The following is a 25,405-nucleotide window of genomic DNA, read 5'->3' as shown; positions in this document are numbered from 1 at the left end:
AATTAAAATGAAAAGGGGGTCACTTGTTTTCATTGCATTTGAGCGTAATTATAATAATATATTGAAAATTAATTGAGGGGTATTGTGGCAAAATGTCCATACGCGATGATACTTTAGGCGTAGGCGTGTTACGTCCCAAGTAATCTTCTAAAGTTACAAGCTATCTCAACAAGAGCTACCGTCCATATTACTTTTTTATTGAGTAATCATTATGGTAACGGAATCGGCGCGTTAGATGTGCAATTAGGGATTATCCACCAGAAAATTCCCGTGTCCGGGATGTTAACTAGATTGATGTTGGTATAGATTAAATAATGCCATCACAAATACATACAGTATCTAGACTGTACAATCAGCAGCAATAGTTACTAAGCGGGCGAGGTCTTCAAAATGATCTTGAAGTGACTTTATTGTTAAGAGGATAAGAGGGCGTCAAGGTAACTTTGAATACCTCGCCCCCTTAGCAACTTCAGTTCCTAAAAAAATAGAAAAATTGTTGTAGAGACTTAGTACTTAGGCACTTACTTCTCAACTTTTTGATGTTTTCGTCAAGCAAACTCACAAAACTGTTACAACAGTCAACGCATTTCACATTATGATTCTCCACGGCTTACGCAGTAGTAACCCAGTTAGGTTAACAGTCCGTCCATTCATGCAGCAATTTACGGACAGCCACTGGACATTACTCATTCTGTCGTACCATACCGCATGCTAGTTACAGTTAAAAGCAATTTAGAACAAAGCATACCTGGCATGTGTAGCACCAGCATTGGCTGTAAGAATTTGTGCGGTCACCTAGCCATTGTTTTGAAAATCAACTGTTCTCAGACTTCTCAGCTCCAAACGCGGTAGAGTACAGAAGAAGTATTTCATAGAGAATGATTGCGCTGCCACAGACCCGAACAGAACCACTAAGGAATCATCTTATCCCACGGCAGCAGTTATAGTCTGTATCTTTTGGTATTTAAATAAAAGTAAACAAACAATTTCGGGTTAACATTTATTGGTTAACCGACCAAATACAAAACCGCCTGGATCTGTCAATGAGTAACCTGACTTTAACCTACATTATTTGATCATATAATGTTTTCATTGTTTACTTTTATTTAAATATCTAAAGATACAGAGTATAGACTGAAGATTGACCGAATCTCAGTTTGATGACTGACGCGATGTCGAAAAGTTCACAATGCCGATGATTGTGTCTTGATTAAAGTAAACAAGTCGACTAAAACCTTGTTTAGTTCCCAAAAGTTCGTTAAAAGATCACCTTTAGTTTTTGATACGTTTTCCTTAATTAATCGCCTTGGGGGAACTCCCCTTTGCCAATTTAAAGGCAATTTAGAGTTGGTGGAAACTTTTATGCTGAAAAACAAATGCAATTTCGGGCTCGTCAAATGTCTCAAAAATTTTCTTTGGAAATATATTAAGTTTCCATGATTGTATTGTCACATGTATCATATGTGTGGCGTTTTCAAATAAAAGTATACTTTTCAGCAGTGGTCAAAGGCGTTTGTCTTAAAGGTAGGTTAGAAATGAACCTCAAAAACAACTGGCAACACGGTACGTTTAATTTGTTTATTATGTCTATAGTTACAACAATCACTATCAACAAATATTCGTAATTATTGCAACCTTGGCCACCACTGCAAAATTTTATCAGCAGCTATCCAAATATAAATATTTTTCTTACTTTGTTTTCCTTGTCATATCATATTTCCGATTATTGTGATATTATTACCATAATATTCTTTATCAGACGCTTGACGGCATGAGCATGTCACAATAATTAGCGCTAAATGATTGATCTGTCAGTAATTTGTTAAAGTTACACTAGGTATTTTAATGGGCCAGTTCTTTCTTTCAATAACAACAATAACTATCGCATTACTTATGACTTAGGTATTTTTATTTTATACGCCTCTATCACTACCTTTATGAAACCAATGTCTTCAAGGTTTTCAAAATAACCATATATAAGTCGTTTGCGACTTTTAAGGCAACCAACATTATCGTGTACCAACTTATTTTGTGCTGTCAAAAGGACAAATGAAGAAGAAAAAATCTGGAGCAACCCGGGTTCTCATCTTTTTCTTTTGACTTACAACAAAATGGCCCACATCATCACTATGTTGCACAGCCTTTTAATAGATTATTATTCCATTGTCTGCGAAAATAATTCCTACATTTTCCATACCACCCTTCCATTAAACCTCATTGTCACACACTGTAATTCTATTCATACACTCAACAGTCCACTTCTCAAGCTCTTACTATCCTGTCAATAGAGTCTTATACACGCTGGACATACATGTACAGTTCCTATAAGATATATCAGAGCGACTGATGTGCTCAAAAATATCTGAATACGTACTCTAACGCCTTGTCAATAGAAGCGTGTTCAAATATTTGTGAGCACCTTGGCCGCTCCGATATATCTGATGGCGATTGTACTATTTGTATGGAACTAGGTGTTCTCATGAGAACATTAACTTCGCACCAGCACGCAAACACGCATCGCATCAAGTGGCTCACGTAGACATTATGCATTCATTATGTACATACATATTTGCATTGTCGTCTCAGCTACACTATTTGTACATGTTTTTAAACAGCTGAGGTTAAAAATACGGCACGTAGCTTTCTCTGTTGAAAGTTGAGCGTAGGATGTGTTGATAGGTCTTTGTGGTCAAAATGAGGCTTGATATTTGACACTATGAAGTCATGCATTGTTGCAAGATTTCTAATCCAAACAGATATTATCAGAGACCTTTTCGCGTTGCCGTCGACAAATAGATTCTTCATGAATATGTAGATTAATTTGGCTGCATGACCTATAAAGCAGAGTTAGCAACAAAGAAATTAATTCAGTACTTAGTACGGTCTGTCTGTTTTAACGTTTTGTTTATTTAAGTACCGAATGCACCCAGAACGCTGGGCCTAATTAACCACGGACTGGATCCCACAGGCTGGATATCGGGGGCCTCGGGGCAGAGGAAGACCCAAACGGAGATGGCGGGACGACCTCGGTACATTCTGGTGTGGAGTGGCGGGAGTGTGCATTGGACAGAGCCAATTAAGTGGCGGGAAAGAGGGGAGGCCTTTTCCCAGCAGTGGGACACACTAACAGGCTAAATAAGTAGTACCTACAGCACGATAACATGCATGTTTGGTAGATATTTGATCAAAAACTCACATTACTCTTAAAATATAGATTTTCGTTTTATCCTTTGGTTTCCCATAAAAAGGAAAGGTAATGATTTAATGAAGCCTCAATGGCACTCAATAGTATTAATGATTCTAGTCAGGAAAAACAGCAGAATCAGGTCAATGTATGTCCAGTATTTTATAAAACCGTGCAACGTTGTGAAACATGGAAATGTTTTATAGATTATAAAAGCACTCAAGAGACAGCTGTAAAAACTACCTTTTCCACGAAATTCTCGGTTAATATTAGCATTTGAAACGACCACCAATAGTTATATAAACAGGTGGTTCATTGTCTCCTGTTGAAGAGACTCCCAATCAGTGTTGCCAGGGCTCTGGAGTCATAAGTTACGTTTCGTTTCCCTAAAAGTCGCGTTTTTGCTGCCCAAGTCACATTTTTATTATTATTGTAGGTAAATCGATTTTGTTAGAAGAAATTCAGAAAATAATACATTTCACAAAAAATCTACTAACCTTATATATGATTTTTAGGGTTCCGTTCCTCAAAAGGATAAAACGGAACCCTTATAGGATCACTCGTGCGTCTGTCTGTCTGTCTGTCCGTCTGTCACAGCCTATTTTGACGGAAACTACTGGACCAATTAAGAGCCAACAGGAGTGGTCATTCCTCCATACAAACGTAGTCCTCGTTTTCCTCCGTGGTTTTTGAAGCTAGAGCAATGATTTTTTCAACACAGATTAATATTGTCAATATCTGTGTCGGACCGTTTTGCTTTTTTTGATATTTTTGTTTTTTAAGGCGCTAGAGCCCTTCAAAAACGGCCAAAATGGCCTAATAGACTATGCCGCAATGAGAGGCGTGGTATTCAAAACTGATATCAATTAGCCAAAAAAGCAAAACGGTCCGACACAGATAATTTCATAATCATTTAGATTTCCAAATTTGGTTACGATTGGTTAAGTTTTGGGGGAGGAAAAAGAGGACTACGAAACCTCGATTTTTGTCATTTTTACGCAGGATTTTTCGCCTCAGCTGCAGTTGTCCCTATCGCACTAATTTTAGGGGCGGAGTCAAGTTTCTAAATACGTACACAGCCAGAAAAGTGATGGGCAATAGTCGACATTTAATGTCGATAATCTAGTGATGTAAGAAGTTATCGATAAACCGTCTTGTGTGAAAATATCTAGATCCTAAGATACAAGGGGTTTTGGGTTGAGAGTAGGGAACACATTTTTGTAGTTATGATATACAATCTATTATGAACTTTTTGATTCTAATATTTCAAATTAGAAATCAAAATCAAAAATATTTTATTGCATGGTTAAAATGGGTTAACAAAATTTTTAGGTACCTACAGGCACGCTTCGTAATTGTCGAGCAATTTAGGGTCCTAGCTGAATTGGTTGTTCCATACTTACTCGTGCTCTATGGAATGTCCAATTTAGCTAGAACCCTAAATGGCTCAACAATCACGGAGCGTGACAGTACTAATGATTCATGTTCTGTATATCCTGCCCTACAATGGCGTTAATATTTGGTTGTCATGTCTATACTTCGTTTTTAAGCATTATTGAAAAAAAAAATAGTAAATACTAATATTAACCACTTAGTACATAACTATTACAAAAAAAGCTAAATAATTATACGATTGCATGCTTAAAAAAGACACGTCACCTTCACTCTAATGCTAAACAAACGAAGAATAAGAACTAACAGCGATAAGACCGCCTGTTGCTACCTTTATCTACATTGTAAATCGGTTTTAGGGTTCCGTACCCAAAGGGTAAAACACGGGACCCTATTACTAAGATTCCGCTGTCCGTCCGTCCGTCTGTCACCAGGCTGTATCTCACGAACCGTGATAGCTAGACAGTTGAAATTTTCACAGATGATTTATTTCTGTTGCCGCTATAACAACAAATACTAAAAACAGGATAAAATAAAAATTTTAGTGGGGCCTCCCATACAACAAACGTGATTTTTGACCGAAGTTAAGCAACGTCGGGCGGGGTCAGTACTTGGATGGGTGACCGTTTTTATAAATAATGGTACGGAACCCTTCGTGTGCGAGTCCGACTTGCACTTCGCCGGTTTTTTTTTAATTTGTTTTTATGTTTGTGGTGTAATAAAGAATATTTTAGAGTCAGACCAAGAAAAGTCTACAGCAATTTTGATAGCACACGCAGTGCAAGTGTTATTTATATGTCATAATTTCATAGAAGCGACGTTTGAAATAATACTTGCACTGCGTGTTCTATCAAAATCGCTATAGTTTTTTCTTGGCCTAACTCTACTTTAAATTACAAAGTAAGGCCTAAATTATAAAATAAGGCCCATCAATGTTTTTTTTTTGTGTTTATTAAACTTGATATTTTGTCTATAGTATTAGCGGACATGGCCTCAAAATTTAAACCCGCTTAAGAATCGGGCCTTATTTCGTGCATTATATACAATACTACCCATTTTTGTGTAGTCATTATTTATACTATAGAAGCATTGTTTGAGTAGCCAATTATTTAAACAGTATTTTTTTAAAGGGCAACGGTGGCAATATTTTAAGGTCTGGATAATAAGATACAGATCTTAATAAGGATATCAATGTGAGTGAATGTTACCATGACTACCAAACAAACAAATGTGATAGAATTTGCCAGCTGGCATTGTAACATTCAGACAGTTACATATGTACCTAATCTGAAATATGAATAAATTAGTAATATTTTAAACAGGAAAGTAAACCGAATTTTGGCCTTTTGCTGGACACAATCACAATAGTAATTTGTTTTACAAGAGGGCAAAGTTTATCGCCACCGGTTGATGCATTTGCAGCACCAATGGTAGAAAATGCAAGCTCATCATCAACTGCATAATCGACGTTTGATATGACTATTGAATCCGAGCTTTTTGATCATGAATCATGATAAAACAAAATTTTAGAAGGTCGCAGAATAGTGGATTTAAAATATTTATTTTCTGTGATCTCAAATATCAGGCACGATCATACAAATTGTACATTTGCTGATCTTGCCTTTGTCATTGAAAGACGTAAGGGTTTACACAGAGAATATATATTTAAGTGTAATATGTGCAAAAAAAAGGAAACAATACACTCTGAAGACCCAAAAAGAAAATGTTAGTAAATACTGCTCCTCCCCATGGTTACTTGGTTCCTTATTCAAACTACCTGAAATTAAACGAGTAGGTTAGTAAATGACGTCGTGGTAAAGAGACTACTCGACAGTCTTATTCATACCGCTGCTGGTTCTGACAGAGCCAGGCTAATCGCTGCCTCCAGGCCTGAATCTGGAGCCTGGCTACACGCTCTTCCCTCCCCAAACTTAGGCACCTTACTAGACAGCGACTCGATGCGTGTGGCCGTTGCTCTCCGCTTAGGTTGTGACGTATGCCAACCACACCAATGCATCTGCGGTTCCACTGTGGAGAGCAACGGTCACCATGCCTTGAGCTGCTGCCGTTGCGCTGGGAGGTTCCCACGGCACCATGCTCTTAATGACATTATTAGAAGAGCCTTAGTGTTAGCTAATGTCCCATGCATGCTTGAGCCGCCAGGTCTCAGCCGATCGGACGGCAAAAGGCCTGACGGCTTGACCCTGGTGCCGTGGGAAAGAGGTAAGTGCTTATTATGGGACGCCACGTGCGTCAGTACTTTCGCCGCCTCTCATCTTAGCCGCACAATACGGTCGGCAGGAGCGGCTGCTGAGCACGCGGCGTCCCTTAAAAAAGCTAAATACTCGGCGCTAAGCGGGTACTTATTCGTCCCCCTCGCTGTCGAGACCTCAGGCTGCTGGTGCGCTGAGGGTATGTCCTTCCTCCGGGAGCTGGGTCGTCGCCTGCTAGAAAGAGGCCTTGACCCCCGCTCCGGGTTTTTCCTGATGCAAAGGCTGTCCATCGCAGTCCAACGCGGCAACGCAGCGAGCGTGATGGGCACCTTTGCGTCGGGGGCAGCCCGGGACGGGCTTCAGTAGGCAATTTTTTAATACTTATTTAGTTTATATTTATATTTAAGTTTAGTTTTTAATTCGTTTTATGTTTAGTTCATGTATTATTTTAATTATGAAATAAATTTATTATACTTCTATAAATAATATCTTCTAATAATGTAAATAAAATGATTAGTAAATTATATCATTTTACATTATAAAGTTAAATGTTTAGGTATCTCAATCACTTACTCACTGGTGGACATGGACGCAAAATTTTTGCCCATCTACTTATACTATCTTATAAAAAATGAAATTTTGAAAGTTAGCACGCTTAAAGTTCGTTTTTTTTGCATTAAGGTAACAGATTTTGACATGTCTTATTAAAAATTACCATTGAAAAATAAGTCATAGCAAATATGTTAGAATTATAAATCATATTAATCATATTAATGAGCAAGAGCACCCTAAACCGGCGAGCGTGTATGAGGAATGTTATGAATGTGAAGGAAGCGAAAGTGGTATGTCAGGATCGTAGCAAGTGGAAATCCGTGGTCTCTGCCTACCCCTCCGGGAAATAGGCGTGATTGTATGTATGTATGTATGTATGTATTAATCATATACTTTTTTATATTCTTTTGCTTTCATAAGTAATATAAACTAATTTTTGAAAGCGTTTTTCAATAATTATTAATAAAAAGACACGTCATGATTGTTTACCTTCTTTCTAATGCTAAAAAATAACGAACTATAATAACCGGGCCTTAGAGGTGCGTAATACGCACATAAATCTTAATACTAAAAAGACCTGGAGGTTCATAAAATATACATGTAACTGAAAATTGGTATACAATAGGTACAAGCATAAGCCCAAGGTAGGATACATACAACAAGAAGCAAGAATAACTCAATAATACTTACAGCAAAAAGTCGGAATAATAATAATAATTACAGCTAGGGTCAAGAAAAGAAATATAGAAATTCTGAAAATAGGAAGCGTAGTACAGAAAAATAGATAAAAATCAAGGAACAATAGCTATCAAAATAAAATCTCAGAGAGTAGGTAGTTACAGCAATAATATTTTTTCCTTTAACATGATTTTAAGTGTAGTAAGTGATTTGTGAAAGGGATCAATCCTGCCTAGATGTCTATTACAATAGTTGGGCACTCGTCTGAAAAACGTATGCTGCGCATATTTCTTGCGAGCAAAAGTAACGTGAAAAAGGGGCCTAGAACGTAAGGGGCGGTGCGGAACACTAAAAAGCACTTTTTGTAAAAGATTAGGGCATTGGATTGCATTTTTACAAATTTTGTAGAAAAACATAACATCCAAATACATCCTACGATTACTGAGGGAAGGGATATTGAAGTACTTCGCAGCCGTCGAGGTGTCATTGAAGTGAAAACCTGTCCTATAACTAAGAGATTTTATAAAAATGTTTTGAATCCGCTCCAGTCGATCAATATGTACCTGATACTGCGGTGACCATATAACACTACCGAACTCGAGGACGCTACGGACAAAACAGAAAAACAATAACTTATAAGTTCTAGGTCGCTTAAAAGGCTGCCCTACCCGAAGCAACATGCCCAAATTTTTATATGCCCGCTTACAAATGTTATCTATGTGGGTATTAAAATTTAATTGCGAGTCTAACGTAACTCCTAAATCTCTAATGAAGGAAACTCTTGAAATATTTGAATGGGATAATTTATAATTATATATTATAGGGTCTTGCTTACGATTGAAGCTGATAACAAAACATTTGTCGGGGTTAAGGAAAAGATTATTATTTGAACAATATTGGGAAAAACGATCTAGGTCTTCTTGCAATGCATGGCAATCCGCTTCCGAAGTAACAGATTTGTATATTTTCGTGTCATCAGCATAAGTTAGGTGATCAGAGTTTAGAAAACAATTAGCTATGTCGTTGACATACAAGACAAAAAGAAGCGGGCCAAGGTGTGACCCTTGTGGTACTCCGGATGGCACGGGAAGAAAACGCGATGTATATCCCTTCAATGCAACAGCCTGACTTCGGTTCGAAAGATATGATTTTACCCATCTCAAAAGATCGCCATGTATACCGAGCTTGAGAAGTTTAATTATTAAGTTATTATGATTTATTTTATCAAAACATTTCGAAAAACATTTCGAACCTTGATTTGATAGGTACATCGGATATTCTGGGCCCCTGAGTTTGTTACGTAAAGGACAAAATGGTGACATGTGGTTAGAGCTGATACTGTTAAACTAGTGGTTCTGTGCGCTAAGTATAAAAAATAAGCTTCAGCGAACTCATTAAGCCTAGAAAAAACCCTACACCCTACTGCCACTTAAGTCAGTCTTGAGTCTTTGAATCAATTTCCGTAGTAGTACTACTACTACTAAGGTACTAGGAGGTAATAAGGCCTATAGTAGGTATAATAAGGCCTACCTGAAAAATAATGTTCTTACAACAGTGTAACCGTGTTAGTTATTTGAGTAACATATATGTAAAGTGATACAATAAAAAGCTAACAGCAAACCAGTACATAAATTATATCTTATGTACTTCTTATGAATTACACTCTTATAAAGGTTTCGGCTAATTACGAGCCAAGTCACAGTAGTAGAAAGATTATCGAGTTCCGTAAACGTAAGCCGGGTCAAAAAATTCAATCGCAACACAGTAAGTAATAAGTGAACGCCTCGTGGCAGTAACGCACGAAAAATAACATTGCAAATTGTCGGCAATGAGGCGCGCGCGGGTGCAAGCGTACGCATCTGTGTGCGTGCATTACACACACAAATACAGTCTCTCACGCCCCGTCAGAGCGACGGGTATATTCAGCTTGAAATCTCAAAATTGACTTTTAGCTCAGCTCCCGTTTCGTCTTAAGTTGAAATTTGGTATTACACATATGTAAATTAGTGACCCAAAGACGGACATGTAAGTCATGTAACGTAAACAAATGAATTTTAAGCATGGGGGCTACTTTTGGGGGATCAATGAGAAAGTTAAAAAATAAAGTTTTTCCATAACCTAAGCTAATTAGAAAAATCTGCGGAAATAATTCGTGTAGTTTTGAAAATTGGTACAGGTATACCTTATGGTGTCCAGATAAACATACTGAAAGCCCTTGAGGGTAGGGGGTGTGCTGAGGGTGCAGGGGGGTTGAAGGTACCTTTTTCATATTTTTGCTCATATCTCGAATATCTAAGATACCAATAGCATTATAATTACTTCAGACAAAAGTTTTATCATTACATTTCATACAAATTTGGTTATGTTTATTTTTAGAGTAAAACGATCAATACTTTAGGAGCTTCAGGCTGTTAAAGTTAAATAAGAGATAAAAAATAGACGATTTAAGAAAACTTCGTTTTTACGTAATTGTTCATCATAAATAAAAAAAATTGTTTAGAGTAAGCAAGCTAAGCGACCTGTCGATAAAATATAAAAAAAACCGGCCAAGAGAATGTCGGGCCATGCTCAGTGTAGGGTTCCGTAGTTACCCGTCTGTCAAAATAGACTATTTGCAAAAACTCAAAAACAGCTATACCGATTAGGTTCGCTATATTTTTCCTTGAACGTGGACGCATTCATTGGAAACATACGGTCTTAGAGTTAGCCGAAGTAAACCGAGTATTTAAAGTGCCCATTTAGCGGGCAAACAACATCTGAAATTAAGAGCCCAGGCCGCCTCCCGGTGACCATGGTCAAACGTAGACAAAGACCTCAAACTATTCCAGATGTCAAAAGAGACAACCCAAAACAGAGTAGCTTGGCGCAGAAGAGTGAGGAGGCCCGACCAGTGGCGTAGCTAGGGGGGGGGGGCGGCGGGGGCGGCCCGCCCCGGGTGTCACCCATTTGGGGGGTGACACCCGACCGTGAACATCAGTAGTGCCATCTATAAAAATTCGTAAAACTGTGGCAGATTGCATAACCGCCATTAAGGAAATAATATACAACCATGAGGAACCCGAGAGATTTTGACAGAATATTCCTGATCATATTTAAAGACTAAAATGTCCTATAAACTGTTTTGGAATTCGCCTAGTTTCATAGTCCAGTACCACCAGCATAGCAATGTACAAATTGCAGAACATTCCCAAAAAGCGGAAACGTTCTCGAGAATGTTCTCAGAACATTCCTGCAACATGGAAATTATTGTTCCGCCATCTTGGATTTTTTCCAAAAAAAATTTTTTGTCATAGGAATCTAGAGGCCTCTATCTCCCGCCATGCTAAATCTCAGCGCGCTCGGACCAACTTGAAAAATTAAAAAAAAAAGTCGGCCATTTTGTTTTTTTTAATGCAGTTTGTTTTGTCTCGGGGCCCTCTATGACATTTGGTCGAGCACCCCCCACCTATCACGCACCGTTTAAAAGTTGCCATACAAAATAAAAGTGGCCAGTTTTCCCGCAATTGTAGCATTTATTAAAAAAAAAAATTTTCATATGTATTTAGGGGACCCCGAGATTCCGTGACCAAAATATCAGCGCGCTAGGACAAACTTGATAAAAATTCAAAAAAAACGTCGGCCATATTGAAAAAAACATGGCGGCGTCAAAAACTGCCAGGGTCCCTCTATGACATTTGGTCGAGCACCCCCCACCTAGGTCTGACCGTTTGGCCGGGCCGTCATACATTTTTCTGACCGGAAGCGGTAGACCAAAAGTCGGAATTTTCTGGGGGTAAGGATACTACACCTAAACTATCGTGAATATTCATGGTATAAACTACGATAAATAAATAAATTCTCGTTCTCGAGAACATTCTCAGAAGTTACCAAGAAATTCTCATGTGGAAAGTTTCGCAAGTTTGGAAAGTTTTTTTTTTTAATTATGTGATTATTTCTGTAATTGACAAAAAAAAGTTAAAATTATTTTTGGATGACAGTTTTACAAATTATAGCATTTACATTTTATGTACAAAAAATCGAAAAACAATTTTATTTTGGCGAAATTGACGTAAACTCTTTTAGTATATTTTCCTTATTTTGGCCTCAGAAATGCATGGTTAAAATCTCTCTGGGTTCCTGGTATGTAACAATAATATGTTGGCGCCTCGTAGGTTTTTTTATTCAGAAAGGTTTTTTTTTATTATGTGATTATTTCTGTAATTGAGAAGCTATGTCACTGTTTCTAATTGGGTGACTCTGGACTATTTGAAGTTCATCGTGAAATGGGATTTTACAGAATCTCTTTCAAATCGCGCACTTGGCAAAAAAAGTTTTTTTTTTTACGTAAATTATTTGTATATCTTTCACGGGACAATGATGACTCGGACCTTTGGGAGGCGTGCGCGGAGCCCAAGCCAACATGTAGATGCCCTTATGACACTTATGAAATGTGGGTTACACCGAGCGGATGCTGTCCTTGCCCGTGTCATAGAACGTGCGCAGAGGCAACACCCGCCAGGGTGTGGACTATTGAGAGTTCATGGAATCTAAAATGAAAGCGATGGAGTAAATTGTGAGCTATGGAATATTAAACGTAATTTTATAATTGTAAAATATTAAACATATTTTACAATTTTGATTGAATTTTGGGGTGACACCCACAATTTCCGCCCCGGGTGCCACCCATGCTAGCTACGCCACTGGGCCCTGGGTAATTTTTTGGCTATTTTCTTTAATAACTTGAACCTATATATTTTAAAATTATAAAAAAAACATGAACTATTTGGGTCACTAATTTACATATGTGTACCAAATTTCAACTTAATTGTTCCAGTAGTTTCCGAGAAAATAGGCTGTAACAGACGGACAGACAGACAGACGCACGAGTGATCCTATAAGGGTTCCGTTTTTTCCTTTTTTGAGGTACGGAACCCTAACAAAGTTTACTTACCTATCTATCGAATCGTAAACGAATTCGGATAAAACACTGTTAACTTCACAGGTAAATAAATAAAAGCGCGAAGCGTGAAATAGCCGGACCCAGTCACAGTTTACATTGTTCACCGCTCGCGCGACTGCAAGACCGTACTCAACTTGCGGTTATTCATTAAACTTAATCAAAAGAAAATAAAAAAGTATATGCGTAAATAATTTACCCCCGGATAAAAATAGCACAGTAATGTTTTTTAAGCGCTCAAAAATCTCAAAATAACTGATGCAGTGCAATGAGTAGTATAGATACAGACTAAAAGAAATGAATCATTACACTAAAAAAAATAACTACTACTATCAAACTAAATGACACCGTCATATCAAGGTAACAAGTCTCATTTTGCCACGACTATTATAATAAACATGATGGTGGATGTAACGTCAAGGTGTCAGTGCAAGTGTCAACTTGGGTTCCTAAATAATACGAATTGCAGAACTAAACTTGTCCAAAATTCGACTAACTTCAAAAGTCACAAAAATTGCCTCAAGATCGTAAGTCACGCACATGTCACACGAGAAGGCGAAAAGTCACGAAAAATGTGACTTTTGTGACCATCTGGCAACACTGCTCCCAATTTTGTTTGATCAGATGTTTTACTGTACACCGTCGCGTCGCCATAATTTGATGCATTTTAGGAGAATTAAACGGTTTTATGGAGATTGCGTTGCGTAAGTAACAGTGGAATGACATCAAATTAAAAATAGCTAGATCAAGAAATTGGACAGGTGTAAGGAAGGTATCCCTTACATAAAAAGCTAAGTCAGAATAATTGTACATCAGATATAAATAAATAAATAAATAAATATTATAGGGACATTCTTACACAAATTGACTAAGCCCCACGGTAAGCTCAAGAAGGCTTGTGTTGTGGGTACTCAGACAACGATATATATAATATATAAATACTTAAATACATAGAAAACAACCATGACTCAGGAACAAATATCTGTATCATCATACAAATAAATGCCCTTACCAGGATTCGAACCCGGGACCATCGGCTTCATAGGCAGGGTCACTACCCACTAGGCCAGACCGGTCGTCATCTCTAGTGACAATACTGGCTGAGAAATCAATGACGATTGAACAGCTGTAATTAGCGAATATTTTAATTCCAATCGTCACATCACAACCGCCATATATGTTTCAACTGTACCAGGCTCTCAAGTGTATCTAAACATACACTCTAACGTCTTTATAAAAATCGCCTTCAGATATTTATGATCACATCATTTGCTCCGATATATCTGATGCTGAACTGTAGCTTTATTCATATAAGTATCTACTTAATTCAGTTTGCCACACAGATGGTCCTTTGCCTTTCGACCGGTCTCCGGCCGGCTCTAAAGTGTTTGACTTTTTCGTACTGACCTTTCGAGGAGTCATTGACCGGTGTACGATTAATAGCCAAAACCATGTTGTGGATTCGCGGATTAAATTTTTGTACGCAGTTACTGAGGACGTTGCAAATGTTTATGTATGTAGGTAACTATTTTAGTATCCTCTCAGCTGGAAAATAACGTATATTTTTGTGTGTTGTGAATGCCAATTTAAAAACAAAAAGTTTAATTGAATGGGTTGTCCCAACTAAATATTTACCTATACTAGTTCTAAAATCTTAAAAGCGCATAAGTTTTGGAAAACATAAATTAAATCACTAAATAAATATGTATGTAACATTCCTCAACTAATTTTAAAGGCTTCACGCAGTTCACGCCTTTGCAGAATAATAGGTACAGCTGAAAAAAACTTTGGTGTTTAAGCTGTGCTTTTAATTGGATAAAATCTTACCCTAAAAAGGATCCCGATATTAAATTTCTAAATCACAAAAAACCGTCAAAACCCAACGTCAATCCTCAAAAACGTCAAACATATCACATGCCTCAAAATTAAGCAAACTACCTGAGTGTTTGCTACCTCAGATTACGCGGTCGTAATCTGAGATTATCTTACGTAACATAACAGGTCAACGGCCTAATTTGTTAACACTGTTGACGATGATTCATCGTACAGTTTTATGGTTTTGCTTGCACTTTGATCCGTCGACGCGACTTTGTACAAGGTTTGATGGACGGACTTTCATGCTTGGAAACAAGTGCTGTTTTACATTGGCAGATGTCGGACTTAAAACGTGTGAATGGTTTGGCTTCTTTGTACATAATTGTGTAGGTAACTAAAACTGTGTTTTATGCACTACTTTATAAATGCTGGAAACGTAAAAAAAAATTGTTTTTCATGGCATTGAAAGAAAATAATATTTCTGTCATTATATTATTCATCTATTAGCGATCAAATTACTCGTGATTACTTATTCTGGTAGTAACTAATACAATGTTTTACTCATGGATTAAATTTTGCTAATCATCTTTTGTTTGTTTATACTATTTTATCATTATATTATAAGTAAGTAAGCATGCACATTTTAATCATACAAATCCATTGGCGTCGCATTCCTAATCTTTTGTATAAACCAGTAACCCATAACAAATTTTAACGCGATTATTTAAACTTTCCTGTTTGAACACTCACTGGAGCGAGTATAACCAATTAACAGCCACGGTGTTTCGTGATAAGTGTGCGCGTGTAATTTAATTATCGGCAAGATTGTTTCTTTTGTTAACTAACCATTCGTATACCTTATTGCAAATACATAAGGGCTATCGATGGTCAGTTCAGATACCATAGAAAAACTGTGTTCTGCTATTTTTCACACTGTTAAGAGTAAGAAAATGTTCTTCCCTGGATATTTCCCTTTGCCCTTTCGTATACATTAGTCACGTTAGTGTAGCTAGTCGGAGTTCGCTTTAATATCCAGTTGGATACCACACTGAGAAAAAAAACTAACAAAAACACACTTAGAATTACAAAAATAAAACTTAATCCGGGGACAAGGAGAGTCAACTAATAGGAACAAATTGACTTTTGCAATTTCCATTTAGTAGGAAATACAACTTCTATATTTGTAATTTGAAGTATGCTAGAATAATTTCAGAAATGTGGTTTTGTTATTCCGAGAGGTGCTTTAGCAATATCGGAGGTGATGACGTCATGGGTGAAAACTAACCGTTTTGTAATTCTAAGCGTGCTTTAGCAATATCGGAGACGATGACGTCATAGGTTTTACTAAACTGTACTGCGATTCCAAGCTAGCTGTTGTTATTCTAGAGATAATGACGTCACAGGCAAAAACTAAACTGTTTGCAATTCCTCCGCCCCTAGCAAACGGGCGCCGCGAGAGCATGTCGCGCGCGTGGTAGCTACCCGTCTCTATTTCTGTCTGTATGAATAAAAAAGCGTTTGGTAGTATATCTCTGTACTAAAGAGGCACTATAAAAGCCTGTCGAGATATTCTACCCATTCCTTTCTTATTCATACAGTCAGAAAGAGACTAGTATTTATTACGCGCGCAACATGCTCTCGCGGCGCACCTGTGCTAGGGAGGTTGGAATTGCAAACAGTTTAGATTTACCTATGATGTCATTATCACTAGAATAACAACAGCTAGCTCGAAGTTGCAGAACAATATATTCCTGTAGACACCAACTACACAGTAGGTCGCGGGTTAATATGTCCATGGCCCACAATATATCCTAAATTTATTATTTAACTTAAGTATGTTTTAAACAAAGAAGACACGAGACACGCCCGCCCGACATCCGACACAATACTAACTCTAACCAAATGAACGTAGCAAGTAGTAAATTTTACTAAAATCACTAACATTCGTTTCGCTGTGTTGGTATTACAAAACTCGTTTAGTATTGGTACAACAATGAACATAAACACAACAAGTCTATCTACTAAATACCAGTAAACTTTGTAATGTCGCTATAGTAACAACTGAATTGTTATTTTAAATGGGGTAATGTTATTCCCGCGAACTCGTTTTTTAGATATTACAAAACTATGTAAGTGAGACATTTACTAATATCATAACTTGAAATCACAGATGCTTTTTTCCAAAAATCACAAACTTTACTAGTAAAAATCGGAGAATTTTAGTAGTAATAAAAATAGATTGTAACAAATACTGAACTTTGTTTAATGCTCCATTTACTAAAGTCTGTTTGCTGAAATTAGATTTAGTATTACTGAGCTGTTTGTAGAAATAAATAAATTTTACAGAAATAGTGAAACTTCCATGATTACTACTAAAACTTCATTTTTTCCCCCAGTACAGAACTGTTTATTAATTCCTGGTGATGATTTTTCTCTCAGTGCATTGACAGGAAAAGTCAATCCGGTCAAGGCCTCTTAGGCATATCGCTGGCCCAATGTTACATTTTTAAGATAGTTGAAATTCGACTTAATGTCACTATGACAATGTTCAAATTTCAGTTTGATAAAAGTGAAACATAGAACCCTGTAATATTGGGCCAGCGATATGAGTACCTACATCTATTAGGTGGCTTACTTTGAGCTCTTTCATAGCCAGAAACATTTTAATTATATGAATTATTTACATAAATTCGGTGGACAAAATGTAAGTCGCTGTTACAAATTCCATACAGACGCCTGTTTTAAGGTATCTTTCTGCATTAACCGAACGCTCTAGTGTCGATCGAGCCCAATCATCAGGTTTGTTTATACATGTAGGAAGTGGATGCGAAACTAAAACTCACTTTTTACTGAACTTTATATATTTAAAAGAAGTATTTAAAGAAATATCCAAATTTAACATAGCGGCACGTCTTGTGTGTTAGCTTTCCCAAACATCTCCCAATGGCGGACGGCCTGCACCTTATAACTAAAACGACTTAACTCACTCATGCTATCCCTTTCATACTTGTTGACATGATCTTCATTCTGTCTCACTCATACACAAAACGTTCCATTTCACTCAATCCTACAGTCGGCCGTTCCTGAAATATAGACTGGTCTCTCAGTCTCACATTACAGTATTACAGTTAGTACACAAACATAACATGTAGGTTCTGAAGTAAGCATAGCTGAATTAATGAATTTAACATCATAGAATAGGGTTGATTTACTAAACATAACTAAACATCTTTTAGAACAGTTGGTAACAACTTACATAATCTAGTCACAGCTATTTTCAGACCATATGTTTAATGACAACAAAATCTTAATTAGGTAAATAAGTCTTATTATTAGGATATCTAAAATAACATCTTTAGGAGTATAACATTGTATGGTTACACAACATGACTTAGGGAAAGGACAAATGTGATTCTCACCTAACAAACAACAAAAAAAATAAAATAAAATAGAAAAGCAGTTTAATTACCTGCCTCATCAATCCGTGTTCACAGGCCATCGTTTCATATGATCACAGGAGGTGGTGGTGTTCCTGGACCCTTCGGTGGAATCATCGACCTTCTGTACTTGATACCGATCCCGTCCTGTAACTTTCGTGACTCGGTACGGACCTAGGTATTTAGGCTTCAACTTCATTCCAACTCCAAATTGGGTTCTTTTTATTGCAACCAGATCACCTTCCTTATACTTGGTACTTTCCTTCCTTTTCCTGTTAAACGTACGCCTGTTCTCTTCTTGTACCTTTAGTATTTGTTCTTTCGCCTTCCTTCTGTTCTCTTCTCTAGCTATAACATAGCAGTCTCTGTTTTCTTGTTCTAGTAACTCATAAATCTCCATGTCTTCTTTAAGCTTCATTTTAGCGCCTATAAGTAGCTCGAATGGTGACGTATTTATACTGCGCTGGTAGGTACTATTTATACATCTTTGTACTTGACTGACATGTCGATACCACTGTGTCGGATTTTCTATGCATAGTTTGGTCAGTATCGAGGTCAGCGTCTTATGAATAATCTCGCATTGACCGTTTGACCTGGGAACCCCTGTGGTTATCTTTATATGCTCTATGCCTTCTTCCGTGCAGTACTCTTCAAACTCTTTGCTTGTGAAAGCAGTACCTCGGTCAGTTATTATTCTTGCTGGATTTCCAAAACATTGCTGGTGAATCCTCAACTTGTCAATAGTCTCTCGGCTTGTAGTGCTTTTTACTGGAAACAACCATACAAATTTGGTGAAAGCGTCCACAATAGTCAGTATGTGGTTGTATAGCTTTTTAGTCTCCGTCATGGGTCCAATGTGGTCAGCGTGCAGTGTAAAAAGGGGTATCTCATCTTTCTCAATGCTGTGTAGGAAACCTTCTTGTTTACCACTTTTCTTGTCAGCGAGTAGACAAGGGACACATGACACAATGTGTGTTTCAATCTTGTTTTCTAAGTTTTCAATATAGTAATCCTTACTTATTAATTCCATCATCTTCTTTTTAGAGAAATGACCTTGATCATGAGCCCTCTTGATTATCTCTCTTTCCATCTCAGCCGGGACAATGAGACGTCTGTCCTCTCCTTTATAGAGCAACCCTTGGTCCAAATAGTAGTCTTTGAAAGGCACACTCTTCTGTAGCAATTCCATAATAGCTTTCAAGCCTTCATCATTCCCTTGAGCCACCCTCAACTGCTCATGAATGGGGCCACTCTTCAAAAATGCCACATATGGATTTCTGCTCAGGGCATCAACGTGTTGCATTCTACTGCCTTCTCTATGTTCTATTTCAAAGTCATATTCTTGGAGGATTAAAATCCATCTTGCCACTTGAGTTGACATAACTAAATCTTTTTTGTTCAGGGTCATCTGAAACGCCTTACAATCAGTTACAATCTTGAAATGCGTACCATAGAGGTAACACCTGAACTTCTTCACTCCTTCTATTATAGCTAGCGCCTCCAGCTGATAGCTACTATAATTACTTTCTGCCGGCGTTGTTTTTCTACTCATGTAGTATACTGGGTGTAACTGTGCGTCTACACCTTTCTGTAATAAAATGGCTGATATGGCCACTTTGGAGGCATCCGTGTGCATCTCTGAACTCAGCTTGGGGTTGAACAGCCGTAGCACTGGTTGGCTGGTTAACCTCTTCTTTAATTCTTCAAATGCAGCTCTACACTCTACATTAAACTCAAATGAACTATCTTTCCGTAACAGATCTGTCAGCGGCTTGGCAATCATTGCAAAATCTTGTATGTACTTCCTAAAATAGGATGTGAGGCCTATGAAGCTTTGTAGTTGTTTGGTATTGGTAGGCTCCGGGAATCTAGCGACCGCATCTGTCTTTTCAGGTGAAGGCCGCACCTGCCCATCTTGGATCACATGTCCAAGGTACTCCACTTGTCGTTGGACAAGCTGCGACTTTTTCCAATTAATCTCGAGGCCATATTGCGAAGCCACCTCCAATACTTCACCCAGTCGAACCACAGCATCATCCTCAGTCTCTGCAGGAATAATTAAGTCGTCAATAAAGATCAATACTACACCTCTAGCAATGAGGTCTCTAAAGATTGCAGTGATGAATCTAGTAAACACTTTAGGACACAGGGAGAGACCAAAAGGTGCCCTAAGAAACTCGTACTGTCCTGTCATTGTGACAAATGAAGTGAACTTAACCGATTCCTCGTCTACAGGTAAATGAAAATATCCATTTTTCAGATCCAGTGTGCTGAAAACTCTTGCATCCACCAATTTGTCTATATGATCTTCAATTACAGGCATAGGATATTCATCCTTCACAATCTTCTGATTAAGTCGTCTGTAATCAATGCATACCCTAATGCTACCGTCTTTTTTCTTTACAAGAACCAAAGGACTAGCATACTCTGAGTAGCTTACCCTTACCACGCCGTCTTCAAGCCACTTATTCACTTGTCGGTCAACCTCCTCTTGTTCCGCTGGAGCCAGTCTTCGGGGTCGTTGTGCAACAGGGATGTCATCTTTTAGCACAATTTTCAACTTGACAGGCGCTTCCTTCGTCTTACGCGGTACGTATGACTCCACCAGGTCGTTCACCCGTTTTTCAATGTCTGCACTAGAACCTGTAACAAGAGAATCACACACCCTTATCTCGCATACCCACCTATCAAGCGGTATTAACCATACATTGTTAGACTCCATAACAAGTCTGACACGCAACAAGAAATCTTCACCGAGAATCATACTGTACGGCACGGTACGGTTAGGAACTATACGAAACTTAACGTCCTTATACCACAACTCGTCTATTTCAATATCCAAACAAATTTGTCCATAACAATCCACCTGGTTCTCGCCTAAACCCGTTAAGAAATCGTCACTTTTGTCAAACTCTGGCGCACCTAAATTGTTGTAGCACTCGATTGTCATCAAACTTACTTCGCACCCAGAGTCAACCAACGCTATAACATCTTTTCCCAACACATGAACTCGTTTCACAGGCTTCTTTTTCGGTGTAATCGTCCGCTGCGTGTTGTTTACCTCGCCGGCCATGACAGCTAGTAGACAATGCTTCGCCGCCATTGCGCTCGATTCGCCAATCACGTCTTCGCTACTAGGGATGTGACCATCACTCGTCGAACCGTAAAAAGCACGTTTCGTTGCGACACTAGCGCCATTCGTTCCGGTCGGCCATTTCTTCCCAGTGCTGCCACCTTCACCACTCGTTGCTGATTTCACGTCACTCTTTGAAGTACTTGCAGTTGAAGATGATACAGCCGTTTTGCATTGAGATGCAATATGCCCAAAATCGTCGCATCTGAAGCATTTCAGGCCCTTCTCCTTGTGGGGACAGTCTGCTGATGAATGATTCTTTTCTCCACAGCTGTAGCAACGTACGAATCGCCCGTGCGTCTTCTCATTTTTCTCAGCTTGCTTCGAACGACTTGTATCTCGGCTTGAACTCGAACTCGCCATGTTTGATTTCAATTGTTCATAAATCTTCAGCTTCTCTTTCAGGTCACTGTATGTCGTAACGCCGTATAACATTATCTTATTTACTTCTTGATCCTTGATTCCTTCTACTATGTATTTAATGGCTACATAGTCTGGCATTTTCCCTCGTTTACCCAACTCTTTCATGGTAAATAAGTACTCTAAACACGATTCACTTGATTTTTTATGTCTGGAACTCATAAGCTCGTGTATAGCCTTCGCGTCGATGTTATCAGGGAACTCCTTGAGGATAGCGGCTTTAAACTCGTCCCACGTCTTAAAAATGCGCTCTGCCCGGTACCACAATAACGCCGTTCCTGTTAACGACCGCCTCGCCATCAACAGCTGTTGCAACGGAGTCCACCCACAGAGCACGGAGCTGTCCTCGACGTCTTGAACCCATCTGGTCGCAGGATACGTCTTATCTTGACCAGTGAACTTGGGGATCAGCCCTTCCGTGAGATGCAACATCGTCATGCCATCTCGCGATGTTTCAGCATTTCCGTCGTTGTAGTCTTGCTGTCTGCCGTTACGTTTGTTTGGAGACATGTTTACGCCTTGCCTTCACGTAGTTCGACGTCGTAATTCGTCTTGAAATTTTCGAACCACGCGGTCACAACGGCAAATCTCGGTACGTCTTTTTCTTTGTTCGTTTGTCACTCCCACATCTGACACCACTGTAGGAAGTGGATGCGAAACTAAAACTCACTTTTTACTGAACTTTATATATTTAAAAGAAGTATTTAAAGAAATATCCAAATTTAACATAGCGGCACGTCTTGTGTGTTAGCTTTCCCAAACATCTCCCAATGGCGGACGGCCTGCACCTTATAACTAAAACGACTTAACTCACTCATGCTATCCCTTTCATACTTGTTGACATGATCTTCATTCTGTCTCACTCATACACAAAACGTTCCATTTCACTCAATCCTACATACATATTTATTGCAGTAATGGATACCCAAGCTGGTTCAGTATCACTATCGATTTCTAATGGCGTTTAACTCTCTCTAAAGTTCTATACTTACCTTTCAGTTGTATTATTGTCTAGACTAGTTCAATTATACAACAAAATTACACTTACAAAATAAACTTCTATTATTACAAAATCTGACGTAACATACTTCGAATATACTTTTTTAAATTCTTAAAGTTTCTTGCTCTTTATTTTAATGTAAATAAAAGATGAACCGCACCAATGCATAAAAAAATACCATCTTATCCCACATTTGTTTGTAAAGGCGGCTGTAACTCGATAATGCCAGTCGTAAAACGAATGTTTGTTTGTAAGATCAATAGCAAAGGGCTCTTCCTATAAATAACTAGAGATATGTAAATGTAGACGTCGCTTGTGAAATTTTTACAGAAGTTTGCTTGGGATGACTTTGAAGCCGTAATTGGTGATCTAGTTTCGTATCTTGATCATATGATTTTTCTTTGATCAATTTAATTTGATGTTTCCAGCTGTCTGGAATTAGAAAGAGCACTTCCTAATTGGTCCTATTGTCATCAAGTCAGAATATGGGGATGTTGTTCTGGAGGTTGCATTTTCTCTTGAAAAACAATATTTTGGCAGATATTTTGACATAGAACTGCTGATGAAGATCAAATGTGAAATTGCATGTGTTAAGTTTCTGTGTTCACATCCTATTGACAATACATAGGCCTTGGAAAATACTGTATAATCTTAGTTAAGTCTTCCGAACTTTAGTTATTTTTTAGTATCGTCCTTTATCTTAATCTCATCCTGCTATTTAGATAAATATCCCCTTTCAGATCAATCTCATTAACCACATCATTATAATTAGAATCTACGACCTGCGCCAGTTCAAGTTTTTTATTCCTTGCTCCCTTTTCGGTACCTGCTGTTTTTTGTCCACCCGTCTCTGTTTGTAGAAGAAACAATCCGTGAAACAATAGTTAATTTTGTCTATGGGGTTGCGTACGTCGGTCCAATTTAAATTCTTTCTTGACGGGTATCGTATGGTTTAATAGCTTCTATGGTTTTTTCAACACCACGACACGTAGATTTTGAGGTTTTTGATTTATTAACTGCTTTTTTAACAGGATCATAATCAGTGTTATAGAACACACTTGGGTTTGTTACAGAAATGACTTCATTTTTTACATCATGGTTGTTTTTGTGTGCTGGTCACATGTTATTACGAACTTATCGGTGTGTATCATTAAATATTTTAATATCAAATATGTTGTAGGTGGTCGTCATTTACGAATATTGTTTCAAAACCACTTAAAAGACTTTGAAAGTAGGCTATTACCTAACGTATTCTTTCTAGTTTTAGTCTTCTTCTTCCTCGCGTTATCCCGGCATTTTGCCACGGCTCATGGGGGCCTGGGATCCGCTTGACAACTAATCCCATGATTTGACGTAGGCACTAGTTTTTACGAAAGCGACTGCCATCTGACCTTTCAACCTAGAGGGGAAACTAGGCCTTATTGGGATTAGTCCGGTTTCCTCACGATGTTTTCCTTCACCGAAAAGCAACTGGTAAATATCAGATGATATTTCGTACATAAGTTCCGATAAACTCATTGGTACGAGCCGAGTACTGTTCTTTCTAGTTTTAGTATTTACTAATAATGTTTATCTTAAGTTTTGCATACCTACTGCACCAATTTTAAACTTTCCATTACAGTCTTCAACAGTTCACCAAAATCATTATATTTTAATACCCTGATTTAATTTAACCTTAAATCATAAATAATTATGAACTTTATTCTTATATTTTTATTTATTTTTGTTTCAGTTGGCTTCCTCATACTGTCGTTCTACCTGTGGGGCGCCCCATACAAGCGGGGCTTCTTCTGCGACGACGAGTCCCTTAAACATCCATACCGGGAGTCCACCGTGACCAACCTCATGCTGTATATAGTTGGCCTATGCCTTCCAGTTGTTACGGTGAGCTATTTTTTTTATATAATGGCCCATTTAATTTTCACTTTTTGTCAAATAATATTCCACACCGAAACATACCACAACATATAAGATATGAATAGTGCAAACCTAGTGATGGAAATCATACCGGGAAAAAATATATATGATTCACATATAATATAAGACTCGCCTCGCCCTCGCCTCGCAATGGCTAACTCAATGATTTTTGTAAATATACGCTTAGGGGACAACATAACTATTATCTGTTTGCTCAACCGTTTTTCATTGTCCACCTTCTCGTGTCTTTATTTGCTTTAAAATTCCGTGTATATTAAACGATGACTTAAAATTTCGGTGATAAAATTATCGTCGTGTGCAAACATTGCTAAAGCCCCCTGCATACGCTACTTCGCGATTTTCCTTGCATTTCAAAATATTTTATACGGCGGAAAATGCATATTCGTTAGACTAAGTCTTAAAAGTGACCACATTGTATTTGCTAAAGGGGCCCACTGATTAACAGTCCGCTGGACGGTATCGGCCTGTCAGTTGTTCGGAACTGTCAAAATTTTGTTCTAACTGACAGGCCCCTTAAGGGTTTGGCGGTGGACATAAAGCGATGACAGCGAACGACGTCTGTAAAATGTGATTTCTGTTTGTCTAACTACCTCAAATCAAACGTATGCCACCTGTCAAAAATAATGGTGCCACAATCGTGAACATCGCAAGTTACGTTAATAGGTATGGATTTTCTCATCTACAGGGATGAAAATTTTAAGGGGCAG

General features: G+C 38.1%; 1 protein-coding gene across 1 annotated transcript in view; it reads left to right on the top strand.

Moving 5' to 3' along the window:
- LOC134798105 (putative phosphatidate phosphatase) overlaps window positions 1–25,405 on the top strand; it is a 108,024-nt gene that overhangs the window by 28,301 nt on the left and 54,318 nt on the right. The window contains exon 2 of the mRNA XM_063770445.1: window positions 24,493–24,644. Coding sequence (XP_063626515.1) covers window positions 24,493–24,644 — 152 coding nt within the window. The remainder of the gene's footprint in view (window positions 1–24,492; window positions 24,645–25,405) is intronic.

This window comes from Cydia splendana, chromosome 16, assembly GCF_910591565.1.
Source record: "Cydia splendana chromosome 16, ilCydSple1.2, whole genome shotgun sequence".
NCBI classification, from domain to species: Eukaryota; Metazoa; Arthropoda; class Insecta; order Lepidoptera; family Tortricidae; genus Cydia; species Cydia splendana.
The sequence above is the reverse complement of the archived record's forward strand: the minus strand, read 5'-3'. Positions and strand labels throughout refer to the sequence as shown.